This window comes from Eublepharis macularius, chromosome 9, assembly GCF_028583425.1.
Source record: "Eublepharis macularius isolate TG4126 chromosome 9, MPM_Emac_v1.0, whole genome shotgun sequence".
Classification (NCBI taxonomy): domain Eukaryota; kingdom Metazoa; phylum Chordata; class Lepidosauria; order Squamata; family Eublepharidae; genus Eublepharis; species Eublepharis macularius.
This window is the reverse complement of record NC_072798.1, coordinates 98,005,102-98,032,122: the sequence shown is the minus strand read 5'-3', so window position 1 is coordinate 98,032,122 and position 27,021 is coordinate 98,005,102. Positions and strand designations below refer to the sequence as shown.

Sequence of the window (27,021 nt, the reverse complement as noted above, 5' to 3'; positions counted from 1 at the left end):
TTAAAAAGCTTTGAAATGTCCACAGGTCCAACCCATGGATGTTGAGATTTCCTAATTTACTAGGCTATTCTGTGCATTTGATAAAGCAGGCTTTAGCTTCTTGATCCTACCAGCAGAGGAAGCCCTGTTCGAAAACCTCTGGGTGAAGGTAAGAACTTAGAAGGTTCTCTTATTCCTAGAGGCAGAGAGTGAGCGCTTCTTCAGATCACATGGCCTTGGACTGCAACCCTCACCTTTCAGCTATGGCACTTCCTTCATTCTCTTTGTTTATCTCGTGCATCGTTTTAAAATTCTTGTGTTCCCGGTCCTTGCTTTCTAGCAATGCTTTCTTGCCATCTACTTCTTTCATCACGTCTTCCTTCTCTTCCATTGTCTCCTCAATGGTAGCCTCTAATTTTCTAACTTGATCGGTTACTTCTTCCAGTTGTCCCTGCATTGCTGTTATCTTCTTCTCTGTCTCTCTGTAGATGACAACAAAATTAGGAGATTTGAAAAGGGATTTTTTTGTTCACTTTCTGCCTACACTTTTGCACTTTTATTTTTAAAAAGTCCAATCAAATTAATAAATTAAATCCAATCCTATTTTAAAACTATGCAATCAAGGATAAACAATGAACAAACCCACAGCACAAACTCCTGCCCTGAGTTTTTATGACTACCTGCACAGCTTCATGTTGTTGCCTGCGGGCCAACCCTGCTTAGCTTCTGGGATCTGATGAGATCAGGCTAACCTGGGCAGGGTGAGTTTAGGAGTAGTATAGCTTAAATTCAGCATGCCTCCTAGCAGGCATCAGCAGGGGGATGTTATTTCTTTATGGCAAGTCCAATATAGTCTTTAATAGGACGCCTGGGTTGGAGGAAGTTGTGCCGAATTAGGCATGCCTAACTGGAGCATCTCCACTCCGTATGTCTCTGCTTGGAAGTTTATAAGGGGCTTGTCAGCTATCTTGTAAACTGAGATCCCGTTGGAAGGGTTTCTTAATGAGCTTCAGAAATTGGCGGCAGAGGAGGAAAATCAATACCCCCTCTCCAAATATGAGTGGTTCAACTGCTTAAGCATTTCTGTCCTCTTCCTTCCCTCCCCTCTCCCCCTGTTCCTTTGGTTTGGTGCATTTTTATCTTTCTTCGGGGCTTTATAAACATAAACAAGTGTAGTTAGGTCCTTGGGTGTTAAATCATGAGTGATTATTTGTAAGACTTTCTTCAGTAGGGATCACTTAAAACAGATCAGTCAAAACAAACTGTCTTGAGAGCATAAACTTTTGCCAAGGGGCTGAGGCAGATTAATACTGTCCAGCTATAGGGAAATCCTGTGAGTGGCTTCTTGCCTTTTTTTTTAAACTTCCTTTATATCCTACCTTTTTCTCCATGGGGACCAAAGCAGCTGACATAATTTTACTCTCCTCCATTTTTTCCCTCACAACAACCCTGTGAGGTAGGTTAAGGCTGAGAGTATGTGACTGGCCCCATCACCCAGCAAACTTCCATGACAAAGTGGAGAAATGAACATGGGCCCCCCAGAGCATTTTGTGCTGAATATTCTGGTGATGTATCTGAGGATCTCATGGAAGAAATGAACCATTGGAAGGCTGTTCACTCCGCCAACCTGGGACTAAAAGCATTGTTTCCTCTTCAACTTTTAAACAAACATAAGGAACTGAATTTAGCACACTTCTTTCCTAACTGTTGCATAGCTCCCAGGATTTACCTGTTACTGTTGATAAAACTGAATGATCTTTCTATAGTCTTGTATGTATCAAAAACTGTATGAGATCCTCAAGGAGCCAAAGTTTCTGTCAGCTGTGGCAACCTTGGCAGTAGAGGCACAGTTTGCCCCAAAACTTGACTTTGATAGTGTTATTGAAGTGTTTGCTAGCCAAAAAGCTCACAAAACACTATGAGCTAGATTTCTTCAAATCTGTCCCTTCTCCTTTTTTGTTGACTTGTGCTAATTGGTTGTTATTTGAAGTGTGAGGTTTGCACCACTTATTGCAATGTGCACTGTGTACATAAGTTAAGTAAAATCTGTTCAATAATAACGACCCTTTTTCTTTGATGTTTCTTACTTAGTGAACAATCATTATTCTATTCATGGAAGCAGCGAGCCAATAATACTTGATTTTGATCAGGGTCACACGAGGGCCCAGAAAGAATCTTTGCACGGGGGCCCACGATGGCTCTCGGTGGCCCCGGAAGAGAGGTCTTGCAAATCTTGTATCTTCCACCCTGGTGATGACAAGCAATCATATGAAGAGCACTGATGTGTATAGTTCACTAGGAACTTGCCTTCTAAATAGGATGAGTGGGCAGAGAGAAGAGGTTAGGTGTTCTCCTGTCTAGCAGAGCCCCTTTAAGTCCATTGCCTGTATTGGTTCAGGCTTCTAAGTTCCCACAGGCCCAGTTCTAGCTTAACATCCTGGGAGCAGAATGTCTGGCTCAGCTAATTAACTGCACCTGCAAGCTGTTGCCGAGAGAGGGGGCCTTGAGAAACAAGGGAGTCTTATCTCAGTTCCCGCCTAGCAACGCTGATTGCACGCACCTCGGATTGGCTATCAATCAGAAAAGAAGATGGCGAGGGGTGTGGCGTGTGAGCCAGCGAGAATGGACACGTGTTAGCTGAGCTCCGTCCCTCCCTTGCCGATAACCCTTGCAAACTCGATAAAACGACCACCCTTGCCACTCTAATATGGGTAAACAAGATATCGACAAAAAGAAACAACAACAAAAAGTGGTGAAAAAACTGCAAGACTTCTACCCTATAGCAAATCAAGCGGCGTTGCCAGAGAAAAAGCGAGGTGAGCTTATAGAAATGGCGGCCGAACGGGGGAATGACACAGCTTTAATTACCAAAACTCCTAGCTCTGATCTGCCTCCCCCTTTAGCGACACTGGAACGCAGTATCCTTACTCAGATGTCGCTGCTACTACAACCAATTAATTTACAATTATCCGAAATAAAGGCAGAGCTACACAAAACAAATCAAAAAGCGGAGGGAGCTATCAAATTAAGCATAGAGACTCAGAGTGAGGTACATGCACTGAAAGACACACAAGAAGATCTGCAAGAAAGGATTATACAACTGGAGGCTGTTACCCGTCAGCGTAACCTCCATTTCAGAGGGCTAGATGAAGAGGCAACTCAGAACTCAGACTTAATAACGTTTATGGCAAATTGGCTAGCGTCATCCTTACAATTAGAAGATGGAATAACACCAATAATAAATAAAGCATACAGAGTGGGTCCTAATAAACATCGAAACAGTCCAAGGGACATTCTGGTCGAATTCCAGGACACTAGACCCCGTAAAAGAATTATAACCGAAGCTAGAAAAAGAGGATCGCTTTTCTACGGCAGCAGCCCAATCCTAGTCTTTACAGACTTTACCGAGCGAAGTTCTGAACAGAAGAAAGCAATTGAAATCCGTCACCGAAGCCTTAAAACAAGCAGCAATCCCATACAAATGGACCAATTTATCCACCTAATCTGTCACCTTTCAAGGTAAATATCTATTTGCAACAGATGTAGATTCTGGACAAACTCCTTTGCAAAAAATCAGTGTTGAAATACCAATGGAACTGGACAAAATTTTGCAAAAAAGGAAGATGGATCAAGCTCTTTCTCCCCTCAAAGGAAGCAAGATCCCCATTCGACCCATTTGAACACAAAAGAGAGACTTCTGAATAATAAATACAAGGGTATAGTTTAAAGTTTAAGGTTTAATGCTAACATTTCATTTGAGGGTTCAGGGCAAGGGAGGGGCTGGACACTCGAGTGTTGCCCCTGGGTTTTTTTTGGTTACTTTGAAAAAAAATTTCCTTGTGTTCACAGCTTGCTAGCTTAGGTCTGGAACTGACTGCGGGAGAGTGAAGAATAACTCCTCAGCCACAGGAAGCTGTGACAATCATAATTACATTACACTTTACTAAGTAGACTTTAAGGGGGGGGAGGGAACTTTATAAATAGTTGGGGAGCAAGAGGGGTGAGTTAGATAGAAATTTAGGGTATTCCTCGTCATTTAGGAACCTTAACTGTTAAGCTGATAGAATATAATTAAAATCCAAATTCAGACTTTCATAGACTATAATATTGGGAGGGAATAAAAGGGAGGGGAAAGGGTGGGATATATTAAGTTTAATTGTTGAGTCAAAGAGTTGTTGTGATTGTGGAATACTATACAGCAATATAAGAATAATCAATAAATAATAATAATAATATTTTAAAAAATTAATAAAAAATTTTTTTAAAAAGAAGATGGCTCCTCTCAGCCCTCAGTAACTAGCTCAAACTAGCTTGAAGAACTTCCAACAAGCTCCAAGAAGGAGGGAAGGATTGCTCCAGGCTACTTTTCCATCAGCATAAGAGAGATTTTTGCTCTATGCCAGGCCTGACGACCAGACCTGCTTGGTATAGTTTAAGGAATATGTGAGTGAGTATAAGCCTCAAGTTTTCCTCAGAGAAATGCTAAGTTAGCCAGCTTTATGTTTTAGTTAGTCAGCTATAGTTACAATAGACAAGCTTTTATTGTTTTAAATGCCTTTTGCTTGTGCCTTAGTAGTGTGTTTCCTGCTACTTGCATACACTCTTTGAATTAATCAAAAAGAGTCCAGTAGCACCTTTAAGACTAACCAATTTTATTTTATTGTAGCATAAGCTTTCGAGAATCAAGTTCTCTTCATCAGATGCCTGATCTGAACTGGTCAAATACAGAAGAGGAGGGGAGGGGAAAGAAGGGGACATATATCACAAGACGACAGGATGCAATTAGTGTGAAGGCAATCAAAACATTCCTTTGCTTGTAAATGTAAACATCTTCTTTTGGTGTGGAGTCAGTTTGCCGTGTTAGTTTGCCGCAATGAAGGTATACAATTCCTATGTAGTATAAGCCTTTTGATTGCCTTCACACTAATTGCATCCTGTCGTCTTGTGATATATGTCCCCTTCTTTCCCCTCCCCTCCTCTTCTGTATTTGACCAGTTTGGATCAGGCATCTGATGAAGAGAACTTGATTCTCGAAAGCTTATGCTACAATAAAATAAAATTGGTTAGTCTTAAAGGTGCTACTGGACTCTTTGATTTTGCTACTACAGACTAACACGGCTAACTCCTCTGGATCTTTGTTATACATTTTTTTATTTTTCATAACTACAAAACACTACACCAGACTATCACAAGGAAAGGGGAGAGAGAAGGGACAAAGGGAGGTGGAAAAAGAAAAGGGGGGGGAATGAACTACAAACACTAAACACTACACTTCAATGTTTCCCTTCATACTGTCATAATACAAAAATAGCTCCATAGAATAATGATGGAGTGGTTAATCATACAGAGAATAAACATTTCAAATTCTGATTAAACTTTCCTCCCCCTTCTAGGTCCCGGACGCAATTCTCTCTGTGCAACTGCTGTTGCGATGCTCTCCTCCTCCTCCCCCCCCTCCGGCTCCTCCTTTTCTTCGTTCTTGGTGCAGCAGAGTTCTGGGTTTTTATTCTCAAAATCCTTTAGTTGATCTTCTGATAATATCTTATAGGCCTGATCTTTATATCTGAACCATATTCCTTCCGGGAATAACCATTTGTACTTTATTCCATGGTCCCTCAGAAGAGCTGCAAACTTTTTATATTTAAAACGCCATTTCCGGACTAGAAATGGAACGTCCTTCAAAATCTTGACTTTCAAACCCATAAAGTCCAAATCCGCATTGTATGAGTTATATAGGATGGTGTCCCGAATCTTTTTAGATGAAAAGTCAATAATGATCTCACGAGGCAACTGTCGCTTTGTTGCATATTTTGAAGAAGCCCGACGGACCTCCAAAATGGCGCTTTTAACCTCTTCTTTAGTCGTCCTCGCGGGTGTCGCCAGTAGTTCCGAGACCAAATCCCACAGATCCTCATTTTCCTCCTCTTTCACGTTTTGGAGACGCAAAATTGTCTGCGTTCGTTCCACCTGTAGCCCGATCAGCTGGTTCTCCACCAACTTCAGCTCCTTTTTTGTAGCCTTCACAAGTGACGCACTTTCCAGAGCAGACTTTTCTGCCCCCCCCCGCTGCTGCCTTAATGGTTTTCACCTCGCTTTCAATTAAGCCCACCCTTTGATCAGTTTCGTTCAGCTTGTCAACAAAGGGTTTTATAGCTTCCACCACCGCCCTGCGCACCAACTCTTCGAGCGACTCCCCCTTCTGCAAGGTAGCCGAGATTGACTTACCGAGAGCGGGACTTTGCTTCTTTGCTGCCATTTTGGGGGGGGGGGGGCGCCAACAAAATTCTGGAACTCAACGAAGGGGAAGAGCGAGTCTTCTTCAGATCAACCTCTCCTTCACAAACGCTTGTAGAACAGAAGGGATTTGCTTGTTTACAGGCTTCCGCCTGTTTCTTTTACTTGCCGTTTCTCGTTGCCCGGCGGCACTCGAGGCGCCGTGCACATCTGCCGGCCTCCATAGGGACAAACGGGCAATTCCCCCCCCCCGCATTGATTTCGGGGAGTTCTTCCCGCCGCGTCCCGGACCCTGGCTCCCTCCCTGGGAGTCCTGGGGGCTAATCCTTGCGGATCAGCCGCCCGGTCAGGGTGCCCGGTCGTTTCCTCCCGGACCAGCCGAGAGGAGCGTCCGGCATGGCTGAGAAAACAAAACCGAAATCAACTCCTCTGGATCTTTGAATTAATAAACGTCTTTATATGAGCCTTGTGTCCGTGAGCGTCTGACCAAGTGTGTGCAGAGTCCCCCAGGTTGGAAAAGAACCCGGAGACCGGTGAGTCTCAACAGGAGGGGTAAGGGCTATTCTTCCAGGAGGCCTGCTAGGGGTTTGAGTGGCTGTAAGCAGCACTTGAAACGGCAGGCGAGAGGTAGCCCCTTGGACCTCTATCCTGGATATCTCCTCTCCCTTCTTTCTCAGTACCGCAGCTCCAGAATAGGGATCCCATTCCCCCGGTGGAGGCAGGGTATGCCCCACTTTAACCCTCCATCCCCTGCCTCCATTTACCTGGCAGGCAGGGGAGGAAGGCACAGGAACGGGCCTCCCAGACACACTCCCAGAGTGGCGCAACAATGTCACTGACGTCATCATACCACCTCAAGAGCACTCCTGTGCTTTGCTGCAGGCTGATTTGGGCCCGAAAGGGGCCAAATTGGGCCTGTTTGAGGCCCAAATCAGCCTGCTGAGAAGCAAAGGAGCATTCCTGCGGCTGTGCAGTGATGTTGCCGGAAGTGACGTCAATGGAAGTGTCGTAATTGAGCGGCCGCAATAAAAGGGAAGAACAAGGTAAGAGCCAGGTGTCCCCCTCCCACCAGGAGGGTAAGGGAACCTGGCAACCCTGCTCTGGAACACCCACATTACAACATTATGCCTGTCTGTCAGAGTGGTCAAGAAAAACACACTTCTATTGCTGGGAAGGACATCCGCCCCCAATCACTTGTGATGTTTGGAATCCGTTATCAGAACCCCTGATGTGTAATTTAGCAGCAAAAGGCTGCTCTGAGTGTGTGTGTGGATAGATTGGACCCACAGAGCTGAAGAAGAGAGGCTGACTCCTTCCTCCCATGTTGTATTCCTAATGAAAAAATGAGGCCCCCCAGGTTGCTTCAAGCCTCAGTAGTGAAAAAGACAGGTCCCTGTATTATGCTTTCCCCCCAATCAGAGCACGCAGCAGCTTGGAAGATGGGGTGTTTTGATAAGAAAAAAGAGCAGGGAAGGGGGGAGCTCTTTTCGGAGTGCGGGGCCCCAATCCACACCAGGGCTCCCTGCAGCTGCTTTTAGCAGCTAAATTACACACCAAGGAATCCAATTACAGATCACCCACATCCTGTGTAGTTTGGCGTTTAGCTTCCAAGCCTGGCAAGCTTGGAAGCTTCCAAGCTTGCCAAGCTTACAAGCCTGGCAATGAGCTCATTTCACACGGCTTGATGTTGGCTTAACAGAATGTTTTCATTCAGCGAGAGAGAGAGAGAGAGAGAGAGAGAGAGAGAGAGAGAGAGAGAGAGAGAGAGAGAGGCATTTCTAGCTGCAGCGGAGGTGGGGGTGTGAATGTGGTGGTGGGCTCTCCATGTTGCTCTTCGCAGACTTTCTGCTTGCAGTCAAAGTACCTGTTCGCTCTGTATCTTTGCAAATCAAGCCGCTTCTACAAACACTGTTAGTTTTTGAACTCTCTCTCCTCCAAAGAGGAGAAACCAACATTGGTAGCCCTGCCGCCTGGAACCTCAACACTCATCGAAACGGGGAGCAAACAACATGCTTAACTTCAAAAGGAACTTTGGGTCAGAGCCATCTGATGTTGGATCCTCCATACAATTATACTATACAGAGAATGCAGAATGGCCATTAACAAAGTTCACCTCCCTTTAAAGTCACATGCACCTTTCGATTTTGCGATCACAGCTGAATGATGTCACTTCTGGCATGAATTTTAACTGTGCTCTTAGATTACAGAATCACTGTGGATGTTTAATATTTGTCTAAAACTTTGTGGTACCAATTAGCCTCATAAATTCTGATGGTAACACATTGGAGATGGACTACAGGTGGCCCTGAGGAACTTGTCCAGCCACCTTAAGAGCAGGAGCCGACTGGGAAGAGAAAATGCCCTGGGGCCAGTCCTGCTAAGCAGGCCCTGCACTACAAGCCAGTGCTGGGTGGCCATTTAGCACAGTGGCGCCAACAACCACAGGCTTTATCTCACCCATTGCTTTCTTCAGCAGTGAAGACACATGTTACCCTTGGACAAGAAGGTTCTGAGCCAAGGGACTGTGAAGGTGTTCAGGGAGCTGCTGGAACTTTGCTTTGCTTACCTCTCTCACCAGTGGCCCTCTAGGGCAATGGTCCCCTCGGAAATTTCCCTGTGAGTTAAATGAGCAGTCTATCCGTTGGGCTCATTGAAGTCATAAGAACGTAAGAAGATGGGCGCTGCAAGATCAGGCTAGAGGTCGATCTAGTCCAGCATCCTGTCTCATACAGTGGCCAACCAGTTACTATGGAGGGCCAACAAGGGGGCATAGAGGTCAAGGCCTTCCCCTGAGGTTGCCTCCTGCCCACCACTGGTATTCAGAGGTTTACTACCTTTGAATGAGGAGCTCCCCCTTATTAGTCACGATGGCTAGTAGCCACTGACAGACCTCTGTGAATCTGTCTAATCTCCTTTTAAAGTCATCTGTGCCTGGGGCCATCCCTGCATCCTCTGGCACTGAATTCCACCTCTTAATCACTTGGGGTGTAAAGAAGTATTTGTCTGTTGTGAATCTTCTGCCCATCAGCTTCATTGGATGCTTTCCAGTTCTAGTATTTTGGGAGAGGAGAAGATTCTGTCTGCTCTCTACTTCATGCACAATTTTATAAACTTCTATCACCCCCACCCCCCACCACCCCGGCAGTTGTCTCTTTTCGAAACTGAAAAGTCCCGGAACTCATCAGCCTTTCCTCATAGGAAAGGTAATGCCTTAATCGTTTTGGTTGCTCTCTTCTGTACTTTTTCCAGCTCAGCAATGTCCTGTTTATTTAAAACATTTATATGCTGCCTTTCTATATAAATAGGGTCCCCAAAGCAGTAATAATAAAACATTTTAAACAGTGAAACATTTAAAATAGTATAAAAATAATTCAATTAAAAACACACACACATAAATACAGATCACCAAGAAAAGGGAAGGGTCAATAACAATTATTGGGGCTATGTCAAATAAAACAAAGTCTTCCCCCATGGGCAAAAGACAGCAATAGAGGAGGGCAGACAAATCTCCCGGGGGAGGGAGTCCCAAGATTTTGGTGCCACAATTAAGAAGGCCCTTTCGTGGGTTGACACCCATCTAGCTTTAGATGGCAGAGGCACCTGAAGCAGAGCCTCTGAAGAAAACTGGAATGAAAGGATAGGTTCATATGGGAGAAGGCAGTCCTTATGGTATGCTGGCCCCAGCCTGGATAGGGCTTTAAAGGACAACATCAGCACCCTGAATTGGGCCCAGAAGTAATTTGGGAGCCCATGTAGATGAAACAAGACTGGAGTGATATGGTCCCTACCACCCATTTCAGTCAGCATTGTGGCCACAGCACTCTGTAGAAACAGTAGCTTCCAGACAGTCTTCAAGAGCGGCTCCATGTAGAGTGTATTGCAGTAATCTAATCTAGATGTTACCAGAACATATACAACATTGGCAAGATCTTTCCTGCTCAGGAAAGCTGCTGAAAGACACCCCTGGCAACTGATGCCACCTGTTTATCCAACAAGAAGCCAGGGTCCAGCAGCACCCCCAAGCAACAAACGTGCTTCTTTAGTGCAACCCCATCTAGAACAGGAGATAACTCATTTCCTGGACCAGACCTCCCCCCCATCAGTAGCACTTCCATTGTGTCGGGATTAACTTCCAGCTTGTTAGCCCCCATTCACTCCAAAACTGCCTCCAGGCACCTGTTTAGAGTTTCCACAGACTCCCTGTGGTCTGCTGGTCACACAAGACAGAGCTGAGTGTGATCAGCATATTGCTGGCAGCTCAGCCCAAATCTCCAGATGACCTCTTCCAGTGGATTTATATAGATGTTGAAAATCACATGGAATAAGATGGAACCTTGGGACATCTTGAAGGCCAGAGGCCAAGGGGCAGAGCAGCATTCCTCCAGTACCACATTCTGAAATCTGAACCACTGCAAAACATTGCCTTCCAATCTCAATCCTGAAAGGTGTGGCGGTCCATAAGGACCCATCATTGCAGGTATCAAAAGCTGGAGAGAGATCCAGGAGATCTTCTGATGCATGTCATTCATCAGGGCAACCAACACTGTTTCAGTCCCATGACCATGTCTGAAACCAGATTGGGATGGATCCAATCCATATGTGATATGGTGGCCAGAACTGCACATAGTATTCCAAATAAGACCACAACATAGATCTACGCAGGGGCATTATAAAACTGGCTGTTTTATTTTCAATCCCTTTCTTAACAATCTCCAGCACAGATTTGGTTTTTTCCACCCACAGTTGAGGCACACTGAGTTGACACTTTCATCCACTATTCACTATTACCCCAAGATCTCTTTCACCAGAATACTTAGATGAGTCACCAGAATACTTGAATAAGCTTTAGAACATAAGGGCAGCAAGTACCAAAGGTCTGGAGTACAAAATTTTTAAAAGTTCGAATATATTATGATTCTGAAATGCCAAAGCCATGCTGTAGTATTGGATGTATTATTTGATATCTTCCACCATTTGACCCAAGTATTCTAGGATTCACAGGAAGCAGTCTTCCAAGAAATACACAGTAGGCAAATTTGGTCAGCACGAAGACAACATGTTACATTATGTATGTTATTTGCCTGCTGGTCTTTCCCATTACCACAGAGGAATGTTATACTAGTGTTGTGTACTAGCAGTTAAAGTCCAAAATTAATATTATAGAATCCCAGAATCAAATCTCCTCTTGCCATGCAATGTATGGCAACCTTGGGCTAGTCACTCTCTCTTAGCCAAATATCCTTCCATCTTGAGCTCCTTAGAGCACAGGTAGAACAAACATGTGATCGACAGATTGATCTGGTTCTCAGTAAATGCCTGAACTGGGTCTTTGTTTCCTGGCTCCCCCAGCACAACACAATAATCCTAAGGCTTTATCCATTAGGAAAATCAATGCAAAGGTGGGCAGAACCTTGTATAGCAGAGCCCCAGCATCATAAATTGTGATTTTTGCTAATGTTGCAAAGATACAGCACCAGCAGATATACCAGTACCAATATTTAGGATCAGGATGTAAATGGCAATGAGTTTAAATTCAAACATTCTCCCTATAGTAATTGGATTATGCCCATAACTGCTAGGAAACTACACAATTTGGGACCAATAGTGTCGACTAACTTACTGTCTTCTGCGGTTCAGTTTCTCGATATCTTTCCCAAGCTGAATAGGAATGGCCTGGAGACGAACAAGCTCATCCTAGTGATAAAAATACAGATATTAGCCGACACAGGCCTGACCGCCAATGAAATCTTACCGAATTTGTTTGTCCCACTCAGAAAACTGCTGTTCTGCCTATAACTTTTCCTGGCATTTTCTCTAAACACTTATTAAAAATGTAAGCAGCCAAACATAATGTGGGAACTGGCTCTTAAGACATGTACTGATAATGATGCACTTTGGCTTGGGTTACTTTTACGTCTTCTTGCTTCCGAAGGATTTCATCAAGTTCCTTCTTGTCTTTAGTGAGATGCTTTTGTCTTCCTGCCAAATCATCTTTCAGTGCTTTAATTTCTTGCCTTCTATGTGAGGTTTCTTTACGGAGCTCTTCACAACTTTCTTTCAGGCCCTTAATCAACTTTTCAGCATCCTTATTAAAAAAAGCCAACAACAAAAACAAAGTTCAGAAACCTCTTCTTGCATTGACTGAAAGCTGGAATGCATATACTGAGAGTACATTATAATCAGGTCTATTGTATGGACTTACCTATTCTTCGACATATGATTCTATGGCCCAACAAACTTTTTATATGCCTTTACCGGATGCCTAAGTACACATGGCATTGGAGTTCCGTGAGCTGACCTTCTAATGTGTAAAAAAACCAAGCCAATATGGAGAAGAGCCCACTAAAATGGATCAAAGCCTTGGCACTAGAGAAGGAAAGGGGTTAGTTCTGTACCTCTGCTATTTTCCCAATTCAAAATAGCCCCTTGGATTAGTTTTGGTTACAATCAGGAAGAAAACCTAGAAAGTGGACAGAAAGAGAACAATGGGTGGATGGTATCATCTGCTCCAGTTTGGTTGCCAAAGCACAGTGAACACTTCATGCGGAAGCAACCTGAGTCTGCATCCAGCGGATACTGCATTATCACGAACCTGTAGCAATCATTCATAACTGGACCGTCTTAGCCACACAGAAAAATCCAGTTGCAAATTATTGCTATAGTACAGCAATAGCACAGTATCTAACAATGCGTGGATTAAATCTGAGTGTCAGACAAGCAATGGTGCAGAAGCGACTTACTGTTGCTATAATTCAAAGCCTAGCACTTCCTTTTTACACTGTAGGCGAGACACCTATGATGAACTAAATGCACTTCACTTAGTGGTCTGGAAAAACAGAAAGACCTTTCCTCATGGAGTAAATGAGGAGAAACAATGCAAGCTACCATGGAGTAGCTTCTTATATCCCTCTTGACAGCAAGACGACATGGCAGACTCTGCTCTGGATAGAGCACCCGTTCCTAAGAGTGGCTCCTAATTGACAAACTAGAGTTAACAGGGAGACAGTGTTACAGCTGCACCACATTCTGCTTTCCCAAAAATTCTGTGCACTACAAGAGTGACGTGTTTGTGTTTTAGCTGTAGTATTTTCTTATTTCTTCATCTAGCCAAGCAGATCCAAATTAGGCCTTAGGAAACATGAACATTATACTTACTGTAGATTTAGGGATCCTTTGATACTCTCTTTCTAGGAGTTTCTTGTCTTCTAGTAAGCTAAAGAAAAGTAAATTAGTGCAGAAGAAAATTCACAGATGTATCAAGTGATGATCAATTACTTGAAAGAATCTACCTTTTGATTACTTAAATATGCACACAGAAAAATAGTTTATTATAAAACAAAGACTGTTCAATGATTTAATAATATCGAAGTGTCACAATTCTAGACTCAATTAGCCACATCTATCTACCTATCAAAATATAATGGTTCCAAACCTTCTGTTACACGCTAGTGTGACCAGAGTGACCTATAAAGATGAAGAGGTGGAGACAGAAGCAGGCTGAATTCTCAGTGTCTGGGTTTACAGAAACACAGAACAAATTTAGTCTCCTTTTAGAATTATTTTGATTGCACTGTTTACTCTCCCTATGAACTGTTATAATTCACTCTTATAGGGAGAGGTATAGCACTATTCCTGCCTCTTGCAGCAACAACAGCAGCTGCTTGTCAGATTTTGCAACTGAACAGGTCGATGAGGACAGAGTATGTTCAGTTGCATCACTGACAGAATTAAAGAGGCCATACCACACCCTCCAGGGACCCTTGTGATTTAAAAGTCTTCCCTCCATTTGTAGGCACAGATATAGCAGCAATGCCAGTTCTGAACTGTCTCGTCCAATCCTGTAATTTTTTTGTGGTTGGAAATGACTTGACATTTTAATAAATATGAAATGAGCTAAATAACTGTTTTCTGTGTGTCTCATACAAGCAGGGCTCATTTCGAGGGGGAACGTGCAGGAATGCAGTTCCGGTAGTTCTCCAAAAAGGTCACATGTCAGATGGCCCCGCCCACCTTTTTTTTTGGCCATTTTGGGCCCATCTCGGCCTGGATTGGGACAAAAACAGCCCAATTCAGACCCAAAATGGCCAGGATCAGACCCCAACAGCCAGGATTGGTCCCAAAACAGCCCGGATCGGGCCTCTGATGGGTGGTGGATCACTCTCCCACTCAGCAGCGGCCCAATCCTGACCATTTTGGGCCCCTTTGGGGCCATTTTCAGTCCCTTTTTGCCATTTTGGGCCCAATTTCAGCCCTGAATGGCCAGGATTGGGTCCAAAACAGCCCAGATGTCAGAGGGTGTGGCATATGCTAATCAGTTATGCTAACGGCACACTTCTGGTGATGTCAAGGGGCGTGGCATATGCAAATGAGTTGTGCTAATGAGTTCAGGTTCAGGTTTATTATTACAGTCTGCGACCAACACATATAAAACCATTTGCAAATGTGCTAATGAGTTATGCTAATGAGTTCCTGCAGCTCTTTTTCTATGAAATGACCCCTGCATACAAGACATCCACACATGCCCAAGGATGTTAAATAAAGTCACAAAAAATAACTAATATGTTTCAGTATTATATTATGAACGAAATGATTCTCACTTCACAGGCAACCCCTGAACATTTTTCCAACCTTAGGAGGGAAAGTGTTAAATTTGCAAACACCTTCTATTTTTCTTCTGCGTCGCCTCCTCTCTTAAAGCCGTGGGTATACAGGTGCCAGGATCCTGGTAGCCTGAGAGACACTTCACCTACTTTGTAATTTAAATCAGTCCAATGTTATTTACCTATTCAACTTGTACTGAGTTTCATATTCTCTTTCTTGAATTGCATTATATTCATTAAGATATCTCAGGTACTGCTGCCTCAGTCTGGACACCTCTGAGGTGGACCCCTCTGGAAACTGGTCGGCCTTTTCTAGTTCCTGCTGCTGGCATTCCACCTCAACAGTGAAACGTTTCGCATCTTGCAGCAGCTGAATCTCTGATGCCTGTAAACTGAAGTAAAATGGAAATACTGAACCACCTACTAGAGAAACTAAAAATTAGCATTTTGAAAGAGCATTACTGCAAATCACATCTGAACTTGAAGATATTTTTACAAATTGGGGACCCAATGAAAAATCATTGAGGGAAGCAAAAGCATAAACAATTTTGAAATCCCCCAGCCCTTCCCCTTCTAGGGTCACAGGGGCCTAAACAGTCCAATTTCACCACCCCCTGCCTTGTTTTCCTTTAACTGACACTCAACTGCTCTCCTCATTCCTTGGCTCCTGGAAAGCAATGAGCATGCTCCGTCCTGCTCATGTACAAGAAGGAAAGTTTGTATTCTTTTTAATTTTGAAAAGTAATTTCTTCTGTTTAGCTGGGAAATTCCCACAAATATTCAGACCCTCCAAACTTTGTCTGTGAGAGGCCACACTTTACTTTCCTCCTGACAGAGGCTCAACTATGATGTTTAATATGGGCAGACATGATAGTGTCATGAATCTACACAGTGTCATGAATCTACACACAAACAAAATGGCTCATTACTGATGAACTTACAATCTAAAAATTGATGAGGGAGGACTGAATACAACAGAAAGAGAGAAGTGGGGGACTAGATACCCGATTATCTAGACTATGGAGAGACTTTACTCTCCCTTGTGTAGACAGAATAAAAAAGAGTGATTACTGCTCTGTCCTGTGGGACACTATGTCCACAGTTAGAATGTTCACAATTGGGTTAAACACTGTATGTCAGCAGAGGGTTGTTGCCTTCATTTTAATAGCTTGTAATCTTGGTGCCTGTCATAACACAGAAATCAGTGCTCGAATGAAAACAAGTATTTTAATAACATGGAAAAAATAGGTAAGCCTATATAGTGTTTCTATGAGAATATCATAGAATTGTGATGCAAAGGCACTCTCCTACAACAGTTCAATAGCTGGGCACTGCACCACCACATACAAATAACTTTCGCTTTTCCCAGATACTATGGAAATTGACTAGCCCCAGAAATATGGACTGTAGACATCAAATGATTTATATCCTCTTTCTTATTAAAAATTCATATCAATTTATTCTTTCAGATGGCTCTCCCATCTAGTCATTTGACCACTTTTTCTTGCTGACATCATCTAAAGACATGAAAGCATTGTTGCAGACTATTATTGTACCTAGTCCAAAACAATGAATCACAATATTTCTGGAGATTACTTAACGTAAGGGCCACTTTGAATATTACAAAGTCCTTGTGTCTGGATGACACAAGGAGACTGCATCAAACATCCAATGGGAGTTGTCAGGTCTTGCCAGGTAAATCTCCAAGCACTTCACTGCATCACTCAGGTGTATGAGTTAAAGTTACTTGAAGAGAGATACCAGTATCAAAATGGTCAGACAGGATCATTGGCGGAAGTGGCTCAAGGTAGCAAAGCGAGGTTAATTATAGGACAAAGTCCACGCCCCCCAGTGAGAAGGAAAGTCCGTTAGGATTTTAGCGTGCTGAGCCAGGGAGTCAGGGAAGAGGGGAGGAGGGAAAGGATGAGCTCTGCTCAATCTCTTAGGAGGTTGGTGCAGGCTCTACAGGAACTTCAAGGCCACGTTCTCAGGCCTACCAGGAAATTGTAACCAAAACAGCAAGATAAGCAGCTAGCAACCAGTCAGCAAAACAGGTTCCCTCTGCATGTTCTCAGAGGTACACTACACACTACAGCAAGAAATTCATAACACATGGCAGATATGCTAGAGGTGTATCTGACAGGAGTTTTGTGCCTCCGAAACTCACATGAGCCCTTTTCTACTCACAATTGCAAGGCATGGATAGAAGAGGCTTTGGCTTTCCCCTTGCATTGTTTTTGTGTCCTTAAACCATTCCTTTGAGCTGCTATTGGTTTAATTGTGAAAATCAAATTACTTACATGACTTCACATAATTTTTGAACAGTGCCAACAGTGACTCCATAGGGTGGGCATGACAATGGCCTAGGGTTAGGTTTAGGCCCCAGATGCCACAAGGAGTAAAGGGCACAGGTCAGTCTCGGAGGCACAAAACATTCAAAGAAGGGTCCTCATATCATCCACCAACTAACATAAGGACTCTGTAATGTGCAACGTGGCTCTTTAAGTATTTACCAGGAGAACATACACAAAAGCTTACCAATAACCTACCTTACTAGAGTCTCATGGAGAAGGGTATACTTTGCCTTCAGCTCAGATACTCTGGTTCCAGGGATTATTCCAGCATAAAATAACTGCAAAAGGACCACCCGAGAATCATGAGTTACTTAATTTTTCATGCTTCATGAGAACATCAGGCAACCTTTCAGTCAATCAGTGCAACACTTCACATAAGAATTGGGCTGCCATTCCCCTGCCCGGGGCAGGGGATCCCCTGCTCCCACCTCCTCCCCCCCGACCCCACTTATCTGGCCAGCGGGGGGCATGCCCCCCCGGGGCACCCTCAGTGGCACAGTGCACCCTGGCGCCCCACCACAGCATGCTCCCATGCCCCGCAACGGGCCCAGTTTGGGCCTGGGGGGGTGATTCAGCCCTTTGGTAAGAGCGGGAGTGCACCCTGGGCCGCCCTTTGACCCACGTGATAACGTCACTTCCCAGAAGTTGTGTCATCACACATGCCAGGAGCACGTGCACACACACAAGGACAGACTACAAAGACTGCGGAGGGTGAGTTCGAGGTTCCCAGTCCCCCACTGGGGGACTCAAGGGACCTGGCAACCCTACATAAGAAGAGTGTATAATAAGAACAACTTATTTAACAACTTGCACTGTAAAATTAAATATAAATGGAATTCTCCATGTTAAAATGGAAGTCATTCAATAAATACCAAGTAATGTTTCATCAGTGCTCAGCTACTGTTTGCAAGTACGATCTGACAATTCATTTTCAGTGTTGTTAGACAAACGTCTGATGATCTGCTTGTGCTTTTATGAAAGTTATTTCAAAGTTATGTGTTTGATCCTACAACTCCTTTCTATTAACACTACCATGTTCCCCTTGTGCAAGGAATCTTTCACTGACATACGAAGTTCTTGGTGGAACAGCATCCAGAAAAAGTGGACGGCTCTTTGTGCCAAAGGAATATGCTGCTAGTGATGGAATGGAGTTACAAGATCCAACCCTATGGAATTAGGGCTGAGATAGAAATCAATAATTATTTACTTTAAATCACTTAAATCTATACTGCTTACTATTCTCCACTTCTGCCAGCAGAGTACTTGCAAGAAAAAAGCTATCTGTATTAATGCAGTATTTGCTTTTTATGCTTCAATAAACAGAAAAATTTCTAGCAGAAAGATAGAGTGCATTCAATGCTCTGAAATTTATCGTGTGCCTCACTCCTGAAATGAACGTGAAAAGAGCATTGCACTTAGCTGTAACTGTTGTTCATCAAGTTCCTCTGTGCAGGCACGTGTGGGGACTGCCCATATGCAGGCCTGCTGTGAGGAAGAACTTCCCAGCTTTCAGACCCTATGAGGGCACTCCATCCCAGCTGTACAATTGGCTGTTTCCTGCCTAACAGCACACTGCTAACAGAGTACCCCTTTCCCTCCTCAGTTTCTTTTACGATAATGCCCACTGCCTTCTTCAATATGCTAGAGCTGACAGTGGGGTAGGCGTAAGGAAATGTGTGCCTGCACGGAAGAGCTCAATGAGTAACAGTTACAGGTAAGTGCAACTCTGTTTTCATCTTTTGAGCCCCTTTGAGCCAGCAGTTCCAGGATAGGCACACACATGAACGTGAATTGCAGTTTTCTGTATTACAGACCTTGTCTTGCAAACATTCTTCTGACACACGGAGAGCTTTGTTACGCCTGGAGACTCAGTGGATTTTTCGTTTAAATAGCCTATCACCATTTGGGCTTAACAATGAGGCTGATTTCACTCCCTTTTTAGGATAAGATATAATTGGTCCTTTCATTGTTGTTTATATCAGACACTTTCACATTCTTTTCCTAAAAAGCCTTGCGACCCTGACCCTTTAATTGTGGGGACGGGGATGATTGATTTGACAAGACCCGCTCCCTTTAAATAGTTAATTAACACAGCGTTCCTCACCAAACGCTCGAAAAAAGTTAAGTTTATAAAGGGAACATATTGAATGTATATTTTTGAATGCATTGGATTACATTTTTGAATATTTTGAATGCATGTGGGGGATCTTTTTGGAAGTGGGCTTTTTTATTCATTTCATGATGCTATACATTATATTTACCATGTACATAATCAATTAAGTTTGCAAATGAAGTTGTAAATGAAATTATCTATTGCAGAAAGTTTTGCTTGATGGTTACATCCTGATTTGTATCTGTATATTAATTTCAGAAAAGTTGTGGCTTTGGAAGAAGCACAACTCCTGCGAAACGGGAAAATTGCGAGCCGGCAAGCCCGTTGCCATCTCCCTGGGAGGTTTGGTGGTATTTTTTGACTCAATATTTATATATATTAAGCTCCAGTGCATTGTATATTTCAGTTCTACAATTTGGAACATAAAAGCTGGATTTGGTTGTCGTGGTCCCTGCGTTTTCTTTGTGTCTGCATCTTTGTGTGGCGGCAAAAAGGGAACTGAGGAGGAAAGAGGGCATTCGCTTGTTAACAGAGTGCCATTAGGCAGGAAATGGCTGATTGCGCAGCCGAGAGAGAGAGTGCCCTCATAGGGTTCAAAAGCAGGAAAGTTCTTCTGTGCGGCAAGCCTGCGCATGGACAGTCCCCATGTGGGACTGCAGAGAAGAACAACGATAAACTGGTTTTCAGTGCTTTCCTGTTTTGATCTGAGACATTCATCTGCTTATATCTGTGCAATTAAAGACATTTTAACAAAACATATACACATAATTGCTGTTCTGTAGCTATGTCACTAAATCTGATGACTGCAAGAATCCAATAAATGATTCAGAAAGGTTGTTGATTGTCAAATTATCAGTGAGCAAACAGTAGCCAGTTACAAAACATGGCAATTTTTGAATCTCAGTATAGGAATAATTCTGGCAGTTGGTAGACTATGACACCTTTAACTGGCTGGCAGCAGTTAACCAGAGTTCTTCATAGAATCACAGAGTTCGAGGGGGCCATACAGACCGTCTAGTCCAACCCCCTGCCCAATGCAAGATGAGCCTAAAGCATCCCTGACAAAGATTCATCCAGCCTCTTCTTGAAGACTGCCAGTGAAGGGGAGCTCACCACCTCCCTAGGCAGCTGATTCCACTTTTGAAATACTCTGACTGTGAAAAAGTTTTTCCTAATATCCAGCCGCTACCGTTCTGCATGTAGTTTTAGCCCATTGCAGGGGCAGCAGCCATGGCACCCACCCTGAAGCCTCCTCCTTTCACGTTGGCATGCCTGGGCCTGGCTGAGGACATGGAGGATATGCCAGATTTTTGCGTCAGCCTACTATTCCCAGATGGATGGGCTCATGGAGTGCTGGAACTAGACCATGAAGGAGGCCCTTCAGAAGTTGGCTCACAACTGCCCACACCAATGGGGCCTATACATGGACCCTCTACTCTTCGCCTTGCGGAAAACGCTGCAAGCCTCGACGGGCATTGAGTTTGTCTTTGGCCAATGCCCTCGGGGACTGTTGGACCTTTTGGAGGAAAACAGAACCCCCAGCCAGCAACTCCCGCGGTACCTGCAGATGAGCACATGCGTTGACTCAAAGAGTGCCTGGACTGGTCCAGAGCAGAGGCCGCCCAACATCTGGTGCAGGCTCAGGCTTGACAGAAAGTTGCATATGACTGAGGAACCTGAGCCCACATCTTTGCCCAAGGTGAGAAGGACTTGGTGCACCACACGGCATTCCCCAGGGTTTTAGGGGATCTGTGGCAAGGGCTGTAAAAGATAGCCCGGGTACTCGGGCTCCTCACCTACAAAGTTCAGTGTGGAACTCAGGCCTGAGAATGCAAACCGCTGCATGTAAACCTCCTGAAGAAGTGGCATGAGCAGCCAACTGAGGAGTCACCTGGCCCCAGACCCTCTTGAACAAACACCCCCTAGTGGACACCCATCTCCTGCACAATGCCAGCAATTTGAGGACCTATGGGCCCATGTTCCAGGAGTCTTCTCAAGAGTCCCCAGAGTGATGACATTAATCCAGCATGCCATCCCTATGGAGCCCGGCCAGACCACCTGGACCACTTGGCGGCCTGTCCCATGCAAGCAATTGGAAGCAGTGGAGTGGGAGATGGACGAGAAGTCATCAGTGTCATCGATCCTTCCTGGAGCACATGGAAGAGCCCGGTAGTTAGAATCATAGAATCATAGAGTTGGAAGGGGTCATACAGACCATCTAGTCCAACCCCCTGCCCAGTGCAGGATCAGCCTAAAGCATCTCTGACAAGTATTCATCCAGCCTCTTCTTGAAAACTGCCAGTGAGGATCAGTTTCCCAGGGTGTGGAATGCTAATGGAGGGAGGCTTCACTGTATCCTGAGGAGATTATTTTTTTTGTGTGTATCCTGAGGAGATTCTTTTGCATATGGATTGGTGCTTGATATGCTAATCTTCTCTGCAGAGCTATTGTAGGATGTAGAGTATTTTGTTAGCCTGGTGTTCTTCAGGACTGGAAACCATGCTCTATTCATTCTTAAAGTCTCTTCTTTCCTGTTGAAATTGTGCTTATGCTTATGAATTTCAATGGCTTCCCTGTGCAATCTGACGAAGTAGTTGGAAGTGTTGTCCAGTGAAGCCTCCCTCCATTAGCATTCCACACCCTGGGAAACTCTTACACAAAGACTCAGCCCAAACCCACCTTCCTGAGTAGATATAAATTACCTGCCAACATCTTCTCCACACTGTGACACTGAGAGATCTCTGTCTTTTGGTGCTACACCTCTGAAGATGCCAGTCACAGCTGCTGGCGAAACGTCAGGAACTACAATGCCAAGACCACGGCTATACAGCCCGGAAAATCCACAACAACCATTGTTCTCCAGCCGTGAAAGCCTTCAACAATATATTACAATAGTAATGTTTCTATCCCACAAAACCCAAAGCTGCTTCAAACAGTGCTAGACCTTCACATTAGTACACACCAAACATAAATAACAGAAATACAGTCAATCCTCAAAGTTCTCTGGAATGTTCACTTTGCCAAATGCCAGTAACACTCTTTTCTGAAAGTTCTTGGAAAGAAAGGAGAGCAATAGAATTCAAATTATTTTGTCCCCCTTCCCACCTTTTCTCTCTCTGCCAAGGAGCACCATAAGCATCATCTGTTGGGAACAATCTAGTTTGACGAGTTTTAAACTTTCTGCCCTCAAAGTATCCTTTCCACATCCATTTGTCTGCTGAGAAACACCTGCATATTGCAGAAGGACTGTGGGGAATGTTTTAGAGTGTATACTCAAGCTCACATGGGGTCCTGGATGGTATCTTGAGCATCACATAGATCAAGTGCACACCCTAGAACATACCTAACAGTGAACGGCAGGGGCGTAGACTTTCCAATTTCCTGGGGGGGGGGGGGCTGGGGCCGGGCCAGAGGCATTGCTAAGCCAGTGACATCACAGGGAGGAGCCAATGACATCACAGGGAGGGGATCCCATTGCCACATCTATGGAGGTGGAGCCATGGGAGATTTAGGGAGCTGCACCATACAAATTTAGGGGGGCCCAGGCACCCATGGGGACCCCCCTAACAATTGCCCTGAGCTGGGCCAAACCTAGGAAAATGTGGGAGTTGATCAGTGGTTATAGTGCTATTTCAGTGATCTCTTGCTGTGTCCTGTTTTTGAAATTCACTTTTAGGATAGTCACTTTGTGATCTATAATTATACATACCATGTGTATAGGACAAACTAATGGTCACAAATTTAACACTAAGAAAGGCAACACAGAAAAGCCTGTAAGGGAACATTTTTTAAGTTTTCCTGGACGTTCATTTACAGGAGTCTTGATTCTGCCTTATTCAAAAGGGTGACTTAGTACTGAAGTTTACTAATTTATAGCATTGCAGATGCCTTCGTTTGGTAAATGCATGGTTTAAGTCTGAACCAGGGCAGAATACAAAACAGTTGCTGTGCACTCAATTTCTGAGCAGTGTACAGAGTGCAAAGTAGTAGCAAACTCCCATCTTCTCACTGCAAACTCATATCCTATAAGTGAGTACAAGCACATTTTGAGGCAATTCAGAACAGTGCTAGTCATGACCCCAAAGAAAACTCACAGTTATACTACCTAGGATTTTATATACCTTGCTTTCTTAGCACACTGCTTAAACTCCACCTTAAAAGACATTATTAACCAAATCACAGCCTGGACACAGGGCAAAAGGAAATTTTTAAAAGGCCTCTGATCTGCACCCCCCCCTTCCAATCTTGTTCATGCAGATAGGGCTTCTCATTGCTTCAGAGAGACAGCACTCATTTTTAGGAATTGTCCTTTTCTGCAATAGATACCACCTCTCCATTTAAACATGGAATGGAAATTGAAAGAGGACTTTAGGAGTGGCTGAAGCAGCCCCCCCCACATACATTACCATGAAAAAAACTAACTGTTCTCCCACACCCAGCAAAAAAAAAAAGCCACAAACAAAGCTATTTCAACAAGGAAACATAAAGCCTACCCTTTCCCAGTGTTCCAGTTCCAAAATACAATGTAATGATAAGGTTACTGGAAAGTAAAATAGATACTCACTCCCCCCCCCCCCCTAGAAACTGGTCCTTAACAGAGTAGCATTGACTGCAGAGAAAATGTGATGATGGGTGGCTGGAGCGTGCTGGCTGGTGTGAGTGTATAAGTTTTAAAAGGGAAGCAGTTTTAGAAAAATTTTAGTTTTAAAAAAGAAGTCAGAGTTCTTTATTATAGAAACTCCATACTTTGATAGGAAAGTGAAGAGAGCTTCCTACCTACAGATCTATTCTGAGGAGGAAGTCCTCATGACTTCCATGGACATGGAACAAAAAACCAACAACCAACCAGTAGGTTCATGATTCGTGAGTTTCACGAACCACGAACCACAGAACTGGACCAGTTACGAACCAGTTCGTGGTTTGTTGGGCGTTAAATGCCACATTCTGGCCTTAACAGCGGCAGGGAAAGGGGCCTTTAACAGTTTAAAGGGCCCTTTCCTGCCTTGCAAGCAGCAGGTCCCTTTAAACTATCAGCTGGCAGGCGGCAGGGGGGATCCCCCCCACTGCAGCCTGGCTGCTGATAGTTTAAAGGGACCTGCCTGGCAGGGCCCTTTAAACTGCCCAAACCCCAGCCCTCCTACCCCCTACCCCCACACTTACCTTATCCTGCAGTGCAGCATCCTTTCTCTCCTCCCAGGAGGGGCAGGAAGGCTGTTTTCAGCCTCTTGAAGGGCAGGAAGGCTGCTGGGGTTTGGGCAGTTTAAAGGGCCCTGCCAGGCAGGTCCCTTTAAACTATCAGCTGGCAGATGGCAGTGGGGGGGGACCTGCTTCAGCAGGGCCCTTAAAGGGGCAGTTTAAATGGTCATTTAACTGGGGAAATGGCCATTTAAACTGCTCCTGTAAATATGACCCAACGAACCAGCATACAGTTCGTGGAAATTCCGTGGAAGGGAGCTTCCATGAACCCTGGTTCGCGACCCCCCGAACCAGCCTGGTTCGTGGGGTTTTTTGGATCATATTTAGGTTCATGCCCATCTCTACTCCTGAGTAGTAATCTACACATCAAAGGGCAGTAAAGGAATAAACAATAAACAGATGCTCTGACCTGTCTATCTTTCTAAGAGCCAAGCTACAAGTGATGCCTTACACAGGTTGGACACTTGTCAGCTTCCCTCAAGTTTTGATGGGAAATGTAGGCGTCCTGGTTTTACAGCTTGGCTCTCCATTACATAAGGAAACAAGGGAAATCCCGGTATAGACAGCTGTAGAGAAAGTGGAAACACACCCAGGAAGTGGAAAAATATATCTATATATTATCATATCATATTATCCTCAATACGTGTGCAAATATACAACAAGTGCATTCCTAGTATTCATAATACATCCAAAAGTCCAAAGTCTCTTAGTCCAATTCAAATAAGGGACTCAGTGCCCTATTCCAATGCTTTTTTAGGAGCAAGGTGGACACTCCAGGTGTAAACAAAACGGTAAGTTTGTAACCAATACTGTTTTTTTTTCTTTTCAGGTGTCACTCAGGATGTAACATCAAGGATCCAACAGAGAACAGCCCAAACTGCGACCGGCTAAACAGCAGATTTCATCATCAAGACTTCCTCAGGGGCTGTGGGATCGCCTGAATGAGGACAAATGTTTCTTAAGACCCAGAGAATGATGTGGATGCTAGCAGAGAATGACGTGAGGCATAGCATCCACATCATTCTCTGGGTCTTAAGAAACATTTGTACTCATTCAGGCGATCCCACAGCCCCTGAGGAAGTCTTGATGATGAAATCTGCTGTTTAGCCGGTCGCAGTTTGGGCTGTTCTCTGTTGGATCCTTGATGTTACATCCTGAGCGACACCTGAAAAGAAAAAAACAGTATTGGTTACAAACTTATCATTTTGTTTACACCTGGAGTGTCCACCTTGCTCCTAAAAAAGCATTGGAATAGGGCACTGAGTCCCTTGTTTGAATTTGACTAAGAGACTTTGGACTTTTGGATGTATTATGAATATTATGAATGCACTGAGAGACTTTGAACTTTTGGATGTATTATGAATACTAGGAATGCACTTGTTGTATATTTGCACATGTTTTGAGGATGATATGATATGATAATACTGTTGAATTTCATGCCTTAATATATAGATATATTTTTCCACTTCCTGGGTGGCTCTCCATTACAGCTGCAAGACCAGGATGTCTACATTTCCCACCAAAACTTGAGGGAAGCTGACAAGTGTCCAACCTGTGTCAGGCGTCACTTGTAGCTTGGCTCTAACTCTCTGGTTTCTCCCCCTCTGAAACCTGAGGAATGGGACAGCATTAGAAGTGGAATCTTCTAACATTCCCTGAATGTAAATTGTAGCCAAGCACTTATATTGCACTTATATCCAACAGAGGTCTTGCAATCTGACTGCTGCTACATTGGAAATGGGTGCAGCCAGCCAGGGTTAAGGACTAAGCTAATTAGTGTGTCATAGTCAAAGATATTTTAAGGTAGTGTATAAATTCTTTTTTGTATAAAATTTATTTTTATAAATATAAGCAGAACAGAAAAAAGAAAATAAAAACAATAGCACAATTATAATTATGTCAAGAGAAAAAAAACATAATATAACAAACAATATAAATAACTCAGGTTTTTAATATCCAGCACATATCAATCCTTGAATGTGTTTGGTGTCTGTCAGAAAAGAAAGTATAGTCTCCAATATTCAGATTTTTGATCCTACAAGAATCTTCCAATTGTAACATTTCCGTATAATTAAACACATTTCGGAGAAGATGGGGGGAAGTGAAGAGAGGGGAGAGACTTCTGAGGTAAATGCTCTCTGGATTTATGGCTGTCAAAATCTCACATGATCTCTGGTCCTTTCTTTTATTTATGTAAACCGCTTCAGTCGCCCACAATGTAAAAGAGACACAAGCCTGGTTGATAGTTTGTAAGCTTTGTGTTCCCTTTGTAGGATCAAAAATCTTTTAGACATCTAACCCACTGAAGCCATCATATACTATTTAAGATATTACTTCAAAAAATAGTTTCTTGATAGGAGGGGAGAAAGCACATTTTGGGGAAGTTTGCCTTCTTTGTTTTTGTTTTTTCCACCTATCTTTTTCTTAGATCCATTACCCCATTCATGTCTCCGAAGATCATTATCTTCTTGACAATTGAAAATGGATTGGAAAACATTTTCATAAAAACTTTCTCTTGCGTTGTTTGGTGCATATATTGTTACTA

At 43.7% G+C, this 27,021-nt stretch overlaps 1 protein-coding gene across 3 annotated transcripts in view; it reads right to left on the bottom strand.

Moving 5' to 3' along the window:
- Positions 1-27,021, bottom strand: part of CCDC146 (coiled-coil domain containing 146) — a 121,048-nt gene that overhangs the window by 44,921 nt on the left and 49,106 nt on the right. For 2 of the 3 annotated variants that reach the window (XM_054988309.1, XM_054988310.1), the window contains exons 3-8: positions 17,363-17,445; positions 14,996-15,205; positions 13,369-13,426; positions 12,122-12,298; positions 11,834-11,907; positions 234-461 (exon numbers count right to left, since the gene is read on the bottom strand). In XM_054988309.1, coding sequence (XP_054844284.1) covers positions 234-461; positions 11,834-11,907; positions 12,122-12,298; positions 13,369-13,426; positions 14,996-15,205; positions 17,363-17,445 — 830 coding nt within the window. The remainder of the gene's footprint in view (positions 1-233; positions 462-11,833; positions 11,908-12,121; positions 12,299-13,368; positions 13,427-14,995; positions 15,206-17,362; positions 17,446-27,021) is intronic. The other variant, XM_054988312.1, reaches the window with a different exon arrangement.